Here is a 13549-nt window from a genome sequence, read left to right as displayed (position 1 = left end):
CATAGAAGGCCCCCAGGGAAGGTTTGTGGACGACGTGAATGGATGAGTGAGTGAATGCTAAATTACAATTCACGTGATGAGATGCGTGGTCAGCTACAGAGACCACCATGATTTCCGGGTGCCCTTCTGCTGAACAAGTTTGGAACAAACCGAATGATTCTAGCCCCTCCTTTGCAGGTGAGGAAATCGAGGGCAGGGAAGAGGCCAGGTTCCAAATCTAAGGTGCAGCCAGAGAGAGAGCCAGGATTGGACAGTTTTCAACATGTTTTCGCAAACCATTTTAGTCTGCGCCTCAAGATAGCCCTAGGTGTTTGCAGCCCCAGGAGTCATGTTGTCTCTGTGTGGCCAGTGAGAGAAGTGAGGTGACTTACCCAAACTCGCAAGGCAGAGCTGTGACAGGACCTGGCCCAGGTGTTCTTTCCACCACAGAGCAGCACATGGTTGGCTGTTGGCCAGTGATCACCTAACAAGTCACATCAAGGGGACTTCTAGAAAGTATCTAAGCCTAGGTCTCCTGTAGTCTTCTGTGCTCTAATGAAGTTCCAGCTCTTTTAAAACGGTTTTCTTCAAGGTTAAAAAAGGATTGGGGATCATCTTTTGAGCTGAGTGGCTTTTTTTTTTTTTTCACAATTTTTTTTTTTTTGCGGTGTGCGGGCCTCTCACTGTTGTGGCCTCTCCCATTGCGGAGCACAGGCTCCGGACGCGCAGGCCCAGCGGCCATGGCTCACGGGCCCAGCCGCTCCGCGGCATGCGGGATCCTCCCGGACGGGGGCACGAACCGGTATCCCCTGCATCGGCAGGCGGACTCTCAACCACTGCGCCACCAGGGAAGCCCTGAGTGGCTTTTTTAAGTTCAACAGCCTCTTGCAGGGCGTCCGGTTGACGTAGGATACTCTGGGCTGCCGTAGACCCATGGGGGCTATTTCCAAACAGACCCCTGTTTCGTTCCCCGTTTCCTGCTCACCTGTTCCCTGTCCCTGTTTGGCACAAATGTAACCCCAGGATGCACTTTGTGTCTTAGATGAATGAAATGAGCTTGCAAGTGAGAGACAGGCAGCTTCCTTCAAGCCAGGCATTCACTCTGTGATATCTGTGGAGAGGAACGCAGTTCAGTTTACAGATGCAGCTGCCTCTCCTGGTCCCTCCAAGCAAGCACCTTTGTGTTCCTAATGTTCCACGGATATACTTTCATGGCCAAGATTTGGAAACCTGGTGGGAAGAAAGAAATCTTGTTCCTCAATTAAAGCTTTAACTTTAAAAAATATTTTTACCTGCCACAATTACTTACAAGCCTTCCTTCTTACTGTTTAAAGAGTATTTTTAGTGCACAAGGAACTGGCTAAGTACTTTGCATACAGAAAAGCTTGTAGTCCTCTAAAGAAATCTGAAGCGCTGCTGTTGTTCCCATTTCACAGATGAGAGAACTGAGGGTTACAGAGATTAAGTAACTTGTGCAAGGTCACCAGCTACTAATATCAGATCTGGCACTTGAACCCTAACTCCAAAGCTTGGACTTTTAACCACTACACTGTGTGCTTTCTCTACTCTGTTTTCCTTCAGTGTCTAAAGGAAGGTTGCATATCCTCGTGCAGCTCTTGTTTTGTAATTCTACTTAAATTCCACGTATACTTTTTTTTATCTCCATGGCTAGGGTATTGGCGTCTCAGGGGCAGGAATTTTCTCATTTTTGTATAGCCCAAAGCCAGTTGCCTTATTATAACATAAACGACCCTTTCTCGGCACAAGGCAAGTGGTTAATGTACTTGCAATAAATGTTTGATAAAGAAATGATTAACCAAATCTTCTAAAGTTGCTTTCCTTTTTCCTGCTACCTTTTAAAAGGTGCCGCCATCCTGTTTCAGTATAACCCAATCAGTGAAAGTGGACCTGAAATGAAAATAGATTGATAAAAATTTCCCAGAATAAGGATTCTATGGCAAACGTGATTTCTAGTACATTTCCTTGATGCACGCACACACATTATCCACGTGTGACTCTGTACAAGATCGTGATCTCATTCAGGCAAACATCATAGACGTCAAACAGAACCCAAAATTGCAATGAGTTTTTTCTTTGAAATCAGAGATGTGTGTCTAATGAGGGCCTGCAGGGGGAGGGAGGTCCCATCTGCACGTCTACCTGGGGAATCCTTGGAGGTTGCTCGGAGTGTTCATTGCCTCGGAATCCCTGGCAGGTGTGCGAGAGCTACAGCCTGGGAACCTTGGGCACAGAGCGGAGATTGGAGCCGCTTCTGACTTCTTGACAAGATGCTCTGAAGCGGCGACAGCTTTCCCCAGCGTGGGCCAGGGGAGTCGCACATGGGCTTCGTTCGCTGGTTTGTGGGTGGCAGGGAGGTGTGCTTGGGAGACAGACACAGCTTGGTGCCCGTGTGCCCTCCTCGAACTCAGCTCTGACTCAGGAAAGCCAGCCAGAACATGGAAGTTCCCTGCAGGGGACAAGCTGGACACTGTTAGAAGTGGAGTTCCACCTCAGCTCTACATCAGCAGCAGGATGGGGGCCAAGGGCCGTGTCAGCAGGCAAAGGGGAGGCGGCCACAGCAGCAAGGCTGGGACAAACGGTGCTGCTGAATGAGGCCACTTCTAGCCAGCAGCCCAGGCGTAGCTGCGGGAAGGGTTACCTGAGCTGCCCCTGGCTTATCTGACACAGCTCATCACTTCATCCTAGAAACCCATTCCTCCTGGATTCTGCTTTGTCTTTGTCCCTCTTCTTGTTTCCCTCCCTCTCTGATGGCTCCTTCTCAGTCCGCTTTGATGGTTGCTTTCTCCTCTTCCAAACCTCTAAATATTAGTGTGCCCTGGGGCTCAGTCCTTCCCTGTACTCTTTCCTTAGGTGACCCCATCAAGTTCTATGCTTTTAAATGTCAGCTACATGCCTGCAATTCTCAATAAGTCCCACCCTCTGAGAGCCAGACTCCCATATCCACTTGCCTGCTTCAAACTTCTGTGTACCTATCGCCCAGGTACCTCAAACATGCACATCCCAGAGTAAACAGCCATCTTCTCCCTGACTCTCGTCTACATCAGTGCGTGGTATTAACCATCCCAGTTTCCCAGACAAAACAACCTGCACATGCTTCTAAGACGCCTGATTCTTTTCTCACTCTCCTCATTTGATCAATCCCAAGTCCTTTCAAATCTACCTTCAGGTAGATCTCAAGTCTGTCTGTTTCTCCCTTCCTTGCCGCATTTACCTTCTGGTTCCAGCCACCATCTTGTCTCACCTGGCCTCCTGGAATAACTTTTCTAGTGAATTTTTCAGCCCTGTGCTCCCCCTGGGACATTCCCCACAGGGCATTCAGAGTGTACTTTCTGAAACAAGTGATGCCGTCGCCCCTCTGTCTTTAATCCATTGGTAACTTCCCATTGACCTTAGGAATAAAATCCAAATTCCTTACAGCACTGAACCTGGCCTGGCAGTGTGTGTCCGCAGCTCTCCTCTTCAGCCCTATTATCAGGTATTCTCCCTGCCTCACACTTTACTGTATCCAGTCACCTGAGCCTTTTCAGTTCCTGGTGTCATCTCCCATCTCTGGGTCTTCGTACTTGCTGTTCCTTCTCCTTGGAATGCTTTTCACTTGGCTTCTCCCATAGCTGACATCTCAGCTTTTGGATCTGAGGTTAGATGTTATGGCGGCAGGGATCAAATAGCTGATCTAAAGCAAGTACCCTGCTTCTACTGGCCCACAGCACTCTAATTCTTGTCCTTTTTACCACCTTTCATAATTTTAAATCATATGTTTATTTGTTGTTCAATGTCTGCCTCCTGCTTCAGACTGTAAATTTGGGCTACTGTAATATATCCAAGCACCTAGCAGAGTACCTGGTATATAGTCATCATTTAATGAATGTCTGTTGATTGAATGAATGAATGAATGTCCTTGGAGGAACATGTAGGGGACTGTGGAAGGACAGGAGATAGGAATTGGGGGCTTGACTCTCAGGGTTTCCTCTGGTTTAGCCTTGTGGTCAAAGACTGGAAAATCCTTTGCAGGTATTAGCTCCTTATCTGTCGCATTCACAGGTTGTAACTAGGTAACTAGCTGTGTTCTTCCCGCCACTGCCAATGTGGTGTGGCCCTTCTTAGAGATGATGATGACTAACATGTTTTGGATGTGCTGTGAGTACCCCACCTGTATTATGCCATTTAATACAACTCAATAGATAGCTATTGCTATCATTTCCCTTTTTACAGATGAATGGACTGAGGCACAGAGAGGTTAAATAGCTTGTCCAGGATCGCAGAGCTGGTAAGAGGTAGACATAGGAATATGAATATGGGCAGTCAAACCTCTCAGAGTCTGCATCCCTAACTAACGTCTGGTCCAGCTAGCCACGTGGCTCTGTACCTGTACTCTCTCCCAGACTGACCTCATCCAATCCCATGGATTTAAATATTGTCTATGTCCTGGCCACACTTACTTTGTATCTCTGGCCCAGACTGCTCCCCTGAGCTCCAGACTCATTTATCTACACACAGGACATCTTCTCGTGACCATCACAAACTTACTCAGCATTTCCTAAACTGAGTTCATGATGTACCTCCATGCCCCTGCTCCCAGACCCTCTTCCAGCCATGGTTTTGGGGGTCGTGAGATGGAGAGATGTGTGCATCTACATGTCTCTGAGAGGTGGGTTGCTTGCGTTAGATAATGGCGTGCTATTTATTCTTTTCCTTACTGTTGCCTTATCTAACCTTCAGGTCAAGGACCATGATTTATATATCTTCGCATTCCCAGCATCTAGTACATAGAAGGTGTTCAACGTGTTCTTGTTGAATGAACAAGAAAGAAGGAATGTTTTCTGTGAAACTTACCTATTTCTACTCCAGGTGTTTTCCATGCTACTTCTTAATTTCTCCAATCATTCTTCTAAGGAGATTTTCCAGACTCCTCTAAATGGTCATTTTTCTTCTCCCCAGTGTTCTAACCTAAGGGATTTGTATTGCAGTATATTAATGAAACAACTCTATGTTTCAAAAAATTCATTTTTATTTCTCTTCATTTTGGCACTTGTACACTTGGATTTATGTGGAAAGGAATACTTAATAACAAGGGAAAACCTATTTAAGCACTGGAGAAAAGAGTGATATATGAGTCATATAATTAGCAATCATCTGTTTCACATTTATTTGTCTGGGCTGAAGTTCAGTTTCTCCTTAAAAACAGAGTATAAGTAATAAGTCCCATACACATAGACACAGGTGTGCAAGCATGCACACACACACACACACACACACACACACACACACACACACGAATAGACACTCATCATCATTAATGGGAATTCAATTAACATTTTTCTCAAGGTTATCAAGATAATCTTAAACATAGCTTAATTTTCCCTCTTTGTTTTTGTTGCTTTGTTTTCTGAAATACGAAATTCTTTTCAGATTAGTTTGTATAAACTGATAAAGAATTCAGAGATTGTGTCTTCAATGCACATAAAAGCCATGGATTTATTTAAACCTCAGAGTTTATCAGATAAAATTGACAAGGGAGTCAGGGGATGTGGCTGTGGACTCAGCTTTGCCTGGGATAAACTTTCAGTTTGGCTGTGGGTGACTTACTTGACTTCTTTAAGAAATTGAAGTAAAGCCTCTCTTACAAGTTTGAGAATAAGATGAGGTAATGTGCAAAAGTGCTTCTAAAATTATAAAGCACTAAAAAATAGAGTGCTGGTTTTATAATTATTGTTATAATTGAAATAATAGGAAAATGAAGTTATTTTTATCATGCTGAATTAATCAAAGCAGTTGCTCTTTTATGCAGAAAATGGTTGAGATCCCACATTAGAAGTTTAGTTGACTCCGTATGTGTTCAGATAATGAACTTGGCTTTTCCAACACACAGAAGTATGGCACGTAAAACGTGCCCTAAATGGAATATAGTACTGTATTCTCTTTAATATTTTCATACATTCATGGGAGATCTACAAAATGATTATCCTTGCAATAGATTGTATATTTTCTGTAAAACTAGCAATCACAGTAATTCCACGAAGAGAGTATATTCTAAGATTATCCTCTATCTAAATCAAGGTTTGATTGATTCTGTAAATCAGTCACATTCCCATCTTCTTTATTTTGTACAATTTTACTCGTTCTCTCATGGGAATATGAGAGAAGAAATAGCAGGAAGTGAGAACCTTGTCGGAAAGCTAGGAGAATTTAAAGCATTCCCGGTATTACCATGAAACCTCCCAAGTGGGGAAGCTACAAAACCTTCCCAGACTCTGAAGTGTATCTTTAGTATAAACAAAAAGGCCCATTGTTTTTTGGGGTTTTTTTTTTTTGCGGTACGCGGGCCTCTCACTGTTGTGGCCTCTCCGGTTGTGGAGCACAGGCTCCGGACGTGCAGGCTCAGCGGTCACGGCTCACGGGCCCAGCTGCACCGCGGCATGTGGGATCTTCCCGGACCGGGGCACGAACCCATGTCCCCTGCATCGGCAGGCGGACTCTCAACCACTGCGCCACCAGGGAAGCCCCAAAAAGACCCATTTTAAGGAAAAATCATCTTTCTTCTGCTTTTTAACTTAGAAAACTATATTATATATGGAAAAGCAAGTGGCAATCTTTTCCAAAGCACAAGAATGCTCAGCTGTTAAGCTTTGAGAACATCTCAGATCAAGGCATCAGCGCATCCACAGACATGAATGGGGCACAATGGAGAGTGTGTGTGCTATGTTTCTATATATTCCTGTATGGACATTGCCACCCATGAGCTCATTCACACTACCCCTGGCTACCTGGCTCTAAGCACCCAGTGCAGGGAGGTAATAGATTACTAAACAGAAAACCAGTTTGTGCAAAGAGACACAGCCCTAGTCATTGCTTCTTCAGTGGTTGTTGGCGTGTTTGTTCCCTGCGTGGGCACCTTACTTGCGGTAATCGGCTATGTGGGCTCCAAGAGTGACTTAATCTTCTTCACTTCTGGCTTCATAGGACTCCCAGCTTTCACTTGGGCCAGGACTAACTATTCACATTTCACTAGACAAATATTGGTTGAGTGTACAGTCTATAGCAGGCACTGTGCTAGGCCCAGAGGATTCACCCATGAATAACAGAAACTTTCCTTGTTCTCAAGGGGCTTAGAGACAGGGGTCTGCTTATCCTAAGCTGAAAGATAAAACCTTATTTCAGCCTGAACTGCCAGAAAGTTTGATTTTCCTGACCAATATCAAAGGGTACCCCACCACCACCATTGTGGATTTGGGCCTTGGCCCTCCTCCCCATGGGAAATTCAGCATCACCAAAGTCCCTGAGAACATTGTAGTTGACACCAGCTTGATTTTCATAATATCTTGAGGAGTTCTTGTGAATTAAGTACACTATTTATAAGCCTAGCCAGAAGACCCTGAATGAAAATACAAGAGATGAATTACAATTGCATTTCATTTGCAATATAAAAACAATTCCCTGTAGTGCAAAAGCACCCCAGCTAAAGCATAAAGTTGAGCTTTTTCTGTCAGCTGTGTAAAAATATTGGCTTGTTTATAAATACTATTATAGGGAGAGTTCAGCCACAAAGGCCTAACATATCTTAAACTACAAAATTTTAAATTGATACTCTTAAACTGTAAAAATTTAAATAGTATACAGTTCAGAACGACTGTGTGTGAGAAGGTTATGGATAAATAATTGGCCGTTTTGCTAATTGTAAACTGCTCCGACTTACTGTTTCTCATCTTTCTTCTACATCCTTCCACAACTCAGCCCTCCCCCTGGGAAATGACTTCTGAAGGAAATCTCCTAATTGGAGATGTCCCCTTGGCCAGAGGCATAGACCAAAATGTGTTGGGGGGTTAACAGAGTATGAAGCTCTAGTTTTACTTGCTTGTCTAAGTTCTGTGTTGACAAGAAGCCCCAGAGGAGGCAAAGGTTTGGGGCCAAAGAACACAGTAACTTTGAAAAACCCTTGCTGATACCGACCCGGATTTAAGACTCACATCTCTTAGGTCCCTTTATCTCCACCACCACCAACTATTGCTTTTGCCTGGATGATTGAGAGCCTCTCTCTTTGTCTCTGCTTTCGCTGTAACTCTCCCTTGTTGTTTATCCTCCACGCAGTAGCCACAGTGATCTTAGAACGTCTAAATCAAAATGACTTCCCCGTGGCCCTAGAATAAAGTTTAACCGTCTTGTTGTGGCCTGTGAAGCACTACATGTTCCTGCCCACCTTTCCACCCTCTGCTCACTCCAGTCTCCATGATTAATCCACCCCAGACCCTCTACTCGCCTCCCTGTCCCTCGACCATAGGACATACCAAGCTATTTCCCAACCTAGGGCCTTGGCACCCAGAACATTCATCCCATGCTCTTTATCCAGCTGGCTCCTTCTCTATATCTCAGCTCACATGTCCCCTCCTCCCCTCCTCAGAGAGGACTTTCCTTGACCCTTTGCCCAAAGAAATGGGTACCCCACCCCAACTCTTCCTCCTAAGACTTTGTTGTCTTCAGAATACTCGTAGCTCTGAATCTGTCCCTCTCTCTTTAACTTGTTTTTGCCTGTCTTCTTTTGTGTGTGTTTTTGCAGAATGTAAATGCCATGCATATCTCTTTTGTTCCTAAACTGGTTCTCTAGTGCCTGCCACACAGTGGTGTATTGGTTGAGTGGATATATGCACACATAAGGAGCCAGCTTGTCGCTGAAGAATGCCCCCCATCTTAAACTCTGTACAAGTTCATGTGTTCTAAGTTCCAACTCAATTGAAACCATAGGAGACTTGGATATACTTTTCAATTTAGTTTCTTTTTTCTGTTTCAGTCCTCTCTAATAAATAGTGACATTATCTTTGTGAAGTTGCATGCCCCATGGGAAGTGCTCGGAAGATATGCAGAACAAATGAATGTAAGAATGCCTTTCAGGTAGGTGTAAAAGTATCCCCGCCCCCCCCCCCCCCCCCATTCTCTCTGCTACTAATTTACTCCTCTCTCAAAACAAATAAAACTGAAATGCGGACTGGAACACTCTAAGAAAATCCTTTAAATGTTTAGGAAATGCAATAAGTACTTCATGGCTAATAATGACTTCATGGCTTTTTGTGAAAATGTCTGGCTAATTCAGTCCTTAGAAGGGCACGTAGTTCACCTGCCTGTGAGAAAGAAATATTTTCCAAGTGGCGTTTTCATTTCCAAAGTGCCATTTTTAGAAACTCTGTGTACTGCTTCTTTGAATGGCCAGACCCCAGGATCAGTGGTGCAGGTCCTTACTGACTGGTCCCTTCCAGAAAAAAATTCAAATCTACTTCTATTGAAACAAGTTCAAGAAATTTCAGGAAAATGTGATCTTATTTATTTTTTTTAATCTTATTTCTTTAAATAACCTACTTTTAAATTTTAAAAAATCAGGTCATAAATACTGCACAAACACAAGCATTGATATTTATTCCTAGGGGAATAGAAAACACTTTGCATGGATTTCTCAGTTATTTAAAGGGATTAATTTTCCTCCATCTTACAGTGAGTATTCTTATTTTCCCTATAGATTAAGAAAAAGTGATCATTGGCTAGATGGAAAGGAAATAAAGTATTAAACCTCAAATTATAAATGCCAAGATATGTGGAAATAATGGAATCTCTTAAAGGAGGTGGAGGGGTGTAGTACCAAGGACAGTTCCAAAGGGACTAAAGAATTAAATACTTTTAGTTCACAATTTGCCCATAAAGACCAAGTCAGTGGGCAGATATTACACAAACTGCCAATTCTAAAATATACCTCTTAATGGGCTGTGGAAAGTTATCGACACAAAGAGCCATCTACATTCTTAGAAACGAAGAGGAGCTAGAACACATTTAGAGAAGGGCAACTTCCATTCATAGGCCTGTAATATATCTCCTTGGTGCACCTTATTTTCTTTGTTTACTGGTCTTTATGTCCTAATACCAATTCAAAATAGAGGCTGGATTTCTAGCATCTATTTTCCTTAAGGCAAAATTCCCGAAAGAATTGAGACAAACATAGTTCTAAACTTTTCAGTTATTTATCGATGTGAATCAATACTATATCACACATAAGGACAAAAAATAAATCTATGCTTAGATACAGTCTTATATCAGACCAACATCTTAGCCAACAGAGCTAAAAAGTCTACCTTTTGATAGTAGTAGTAGTTTTACAATAGTCAAACCTAGTGAAACTGATACCCCCCTCCCCAGTAGCAAGCTCATAAAACCTTTTGCCAGAACGCACTTCTCAAGCACAGAGCCTGAGCAGATTGTAGAAACATGAGCAGTGTGGTACAAAGCAAATTCCCTTAGTACCTGGAAGCATTTCATCTCTGAAGCGCCTGGCTGTATCACAGATAATACCTCTGTGTGCTCATTACATAGCAGAAAAATGCTGCCTGCAAGCAGCATTAATACTTTTCTTATGCAGTATTCAGAGACTGTGATCCAGGCAATAAAATGAAAACCATGATAGCTATGAATAATAATCTTAAACGTAGGAATTCCTACAGGGCAATATTTTAGGAGGAAATACTGTGAGTGTGTGGCCACTAATTGGCCTTATTAATATTGATGTGAGTTTACGTAAGCATAGCTTCACTTGATGCAACTTGGTGCATTTAAAATTCATGGTTTCATTTTGTCCGGCGTTTTAGACAGATAACTCTAGCTTATTTGTCTCTTTGTCTATGGAGACATATGTATTTCCAAAGCAGGAATTGTCCTGCCATGTCAGTTCAACAAAATGTTCAAATGTCAATTTAGCTGACTATTTAAATGCCTCCAAGAATCTTTATTTATTATTTTCTGTAGACTGCACTTCTGAATCCCAGGTTTAGTCTCCTAGGATTTTTATTTCTCCAATGTTTAAAAGGAAGTCGAGTAATAGGTTTCTTGTGGGAAGTTGTCAATAAAGCCTGCTTCTGCTAAATACCTGTATGTCCATGGATATGGGTTTTTTAAATAGACTGGTTTTAAAACAGTTTTAGGTTTACAGACAATTAAATAGGTAGTACAGAGTGTTCGCATATACCCCCCTCACCCTACTTACAGTTTCCTTATTATTAATATCTTGCATTAGTGTGGTATATTTGTTAAAATTGATGGACCAACATTGGTACATTATTACTATCTAAAGTCCATAGTTCACTTTAGGGTTCACTTCTTGCCTTGTACAGTGCTATGGGTTTTGACAAATGCATAGTGTCAGGTACCCCCTATTATAGTATCACGCAGAATAGTTTCACTGCCCTTAAAAATCCCCTTTACTCTGTCTATTCAGCCCTTCTCCCCCCAACCCAAACCCCTGGCAGCCACTGATCTTTCTCTTGTCTCTATAATTTGCCTGTTAACAACATGGGATATGTTTTTATGTTTTCACAGATATGCAAAATAAATTTTGGTGTATAAACTTCCCATTCTCTCTAAGTGAGATATCTCAGGAACGGTTCAGAATTCATACAAACCGTGTTCATTTCATTACCACCCCATTGGTTGAAGCCCAAACTATAGAAAGGGAGACTGCATTTTAACAAAGCATCTGATACATGTGCTCTCCATTCACAGTACACCCAGAATTTACATTTGTAATGCTTTTTAAAATGCAGGTATATAGAAGTCCAACAGATCCTTAATAAGTCTGATTTTTAAAAAGATTTCTTCCCAGGATTCCTTGGTGTATCTCTTGAATTCACCTGTATGAGGGCCACGGGTTAGGCAGTATGTTCTAGTGTGGTTATTCAGAGCAGGATGTTGGTTCCTATTTGTTAGTGTCTTTCCCATACTGATTGTCAAATATAAATATGTAGTTTTATATTACCCTTGCCTGTATCAGATGAGAGAAGCATTCTCTAAACTTAAAGCGCTATATAAATATTAGTTAATGTAACCCTGTGCCCACTAAATTATGTATGTTGCCAGCAGGCTGGCAGTCCATCTCGGCCTCCTGAAAAAAGAGCTGACCTCAGCCGAATTCCTACAAATACCAATTGCTCCAAATTATTGCTCTGCACAGGTTCTGTAGGCGAAGAGCAGCCATAAACAATGATGGTAACACGGAGAGGGGGCGATATCAATGGAGACGATTTCATATGATTTCATGACTCAAAAAATGCATGCCCTCCGTTCCCACTACATTTCTCACTGTTAATCTCTTTTTAGTTTTTTCTTCTTCACCTCTTACAGGCTTCTATCTTCAATCTCCTTTCCTTCCTTGCTAGTTCAAACTGTAACTGACGATGGGTTTTCTTCTCGACTGGCTTCATTTTTGCTGTTCTTCCAGGAGAAAAATCTATTACCTGCCCCGCCGGTACAAGTTCATGAGCAGGTTAGTAGCATGCTCTGTCATGATGGCGTTTGTTTTAGCTGTTGGCCTGTGTGCTCCAACAGTGACGAGGAATACAAGCTGGGGAAGATGGACCTTTGTCACACGGGAAAGCCGGCTGCCGTGCCAAAAATCGCTATTTCAGGTTAGGGAAATAGCCTAGGGAAAAAAAAAGCAAAGGTGGAAATGTTCCTCTTCGAGTCTTCCCTGTGATTTCACACTTGGGAGGACAGCATTTATCTGCAAGTCTATTGAGGCTGGGTTTGGGGTTTTTTCTCTCCCCATTCTATTAGATGAATTACCAGAAAAGGTCCGCTGTTTAGAAAGCATCTTTGGTCTGAATGTTACTCTTTTCCCCACACAGACTCCTCCCTCTGCTATAAGTAACTTGAAATCTAAGTGCAGACAATCACCCTGTCCAAAAGCAGATGGTTTCTTGGCCCTCTGGGTGGGGTCTGCCTATGTTAGTAATAGTTTGTTAATCAAGTAGGCAGATGTATGACCTTATTCAGAAGCCCTCCTACCCTCTTTTTACCCCTCTTCCCAGAAAATACTACTGGATGAAGATTGCCTTTACTGTGCTATGAATCCTTCCTAAGCTTGTCTCTCCTTGTTTTTTGAGAAGCCAGGGATGAAGGGGAGGCGTCAGTGATGTCCTTTAATTTGACTCTGTGGTGATCATTGGCATTCTAATTTCAAGCTTTTAATTGGTCTTTTGTAACCATTCACCCTGAGCTGAGCTGATAGGTAAACTTGGATACCATTGCATTTGTCTGAAAATCTTAGAGTTCAGTTCGGTGAGATTTAAGATTCCTATTCACTCTGTTAATGTGCTATGCAGAAGGGTAAGTAGAAGAGTAGTTGATATATTTTAGTGAGTTACTCAAATACACGTGCACTCAACGAAGTATGACATGAGAATGGGCTTTCAAAGAAACTAAGACGTGGTTTCCAAAAATTTCCCTGAGCGGCATCCTTATTAGCAATCCTTCTTTCATCAGGCAGTTGCCATGGCATTTGGATTCACCACAGTGAGACGAATCCCTTTTCATATAATGACCTTCTACAAAAACTTGGTGCACACTTTAGCCTATTTCAGTGGTTTTCAAACTTTAGCCGGCATCAGAATCACCTGGAGGGCTTATTAAAACACAGATTACTGGGCCTGTGCTGTAATCTGTGATATAGATGACCAGCTCTCCACCTGGAAGGTGTATGAAGGCAAGGATGGCTCATCCAATTCTTTGTTTCCAGCACCTAGCA

The 13549-nt window shown here is 42.6% G+C and overlaps 1 protein-coding gene across 6 annotated transcripts in view; it reads left to right on the top strand.

The window, feature by feature from the left end:
* The window catches only part of ANO4 (anoctamin 4), a 447653-nt gene that overhangs the window by 280538 nt on the left and 153566 nt on the right, over window positions 1-13549 (top strand). For 3 of the 6 annotated variants that reach the window (XM_032647032.1, XM_032647034.1, XM_032647037.1), the window contains 2 exons: window positions 8783-8883; window positions 12245-12289. In XM_032647032.1, the coding sequence (XP_032502923.1) occupies window positions 8783-8883; window positions 12245-12289 (146 nt within the window). The remainder of the gene's footprint in view (window positions 1-8782; window positions 8884-12244; window positions 12290-13549) is intronic. The other 3 variants (XM_032647033.1, XM_032647038.1, XM_032647036.1) reach the window with 1 other exon arrangement.

The sequence above is a fragment of the Phocoena sinus genome, chromosome 10 (assembly GCF_008692025.1).
Source record: "Phocoena sinus isolate mPhoSin1 chromosome 10, mPhoSin1.pri, whole genome shotgun sequence".
NCBI lineage: Eukaryota > Metazoa > Chordata > Mammalia > Artiodactyla > Phocoenidae > Phocoena > Phocoena sinus.
This window is presented reverse-complemented; position numbering and strand designations above follow the sequence as displayed.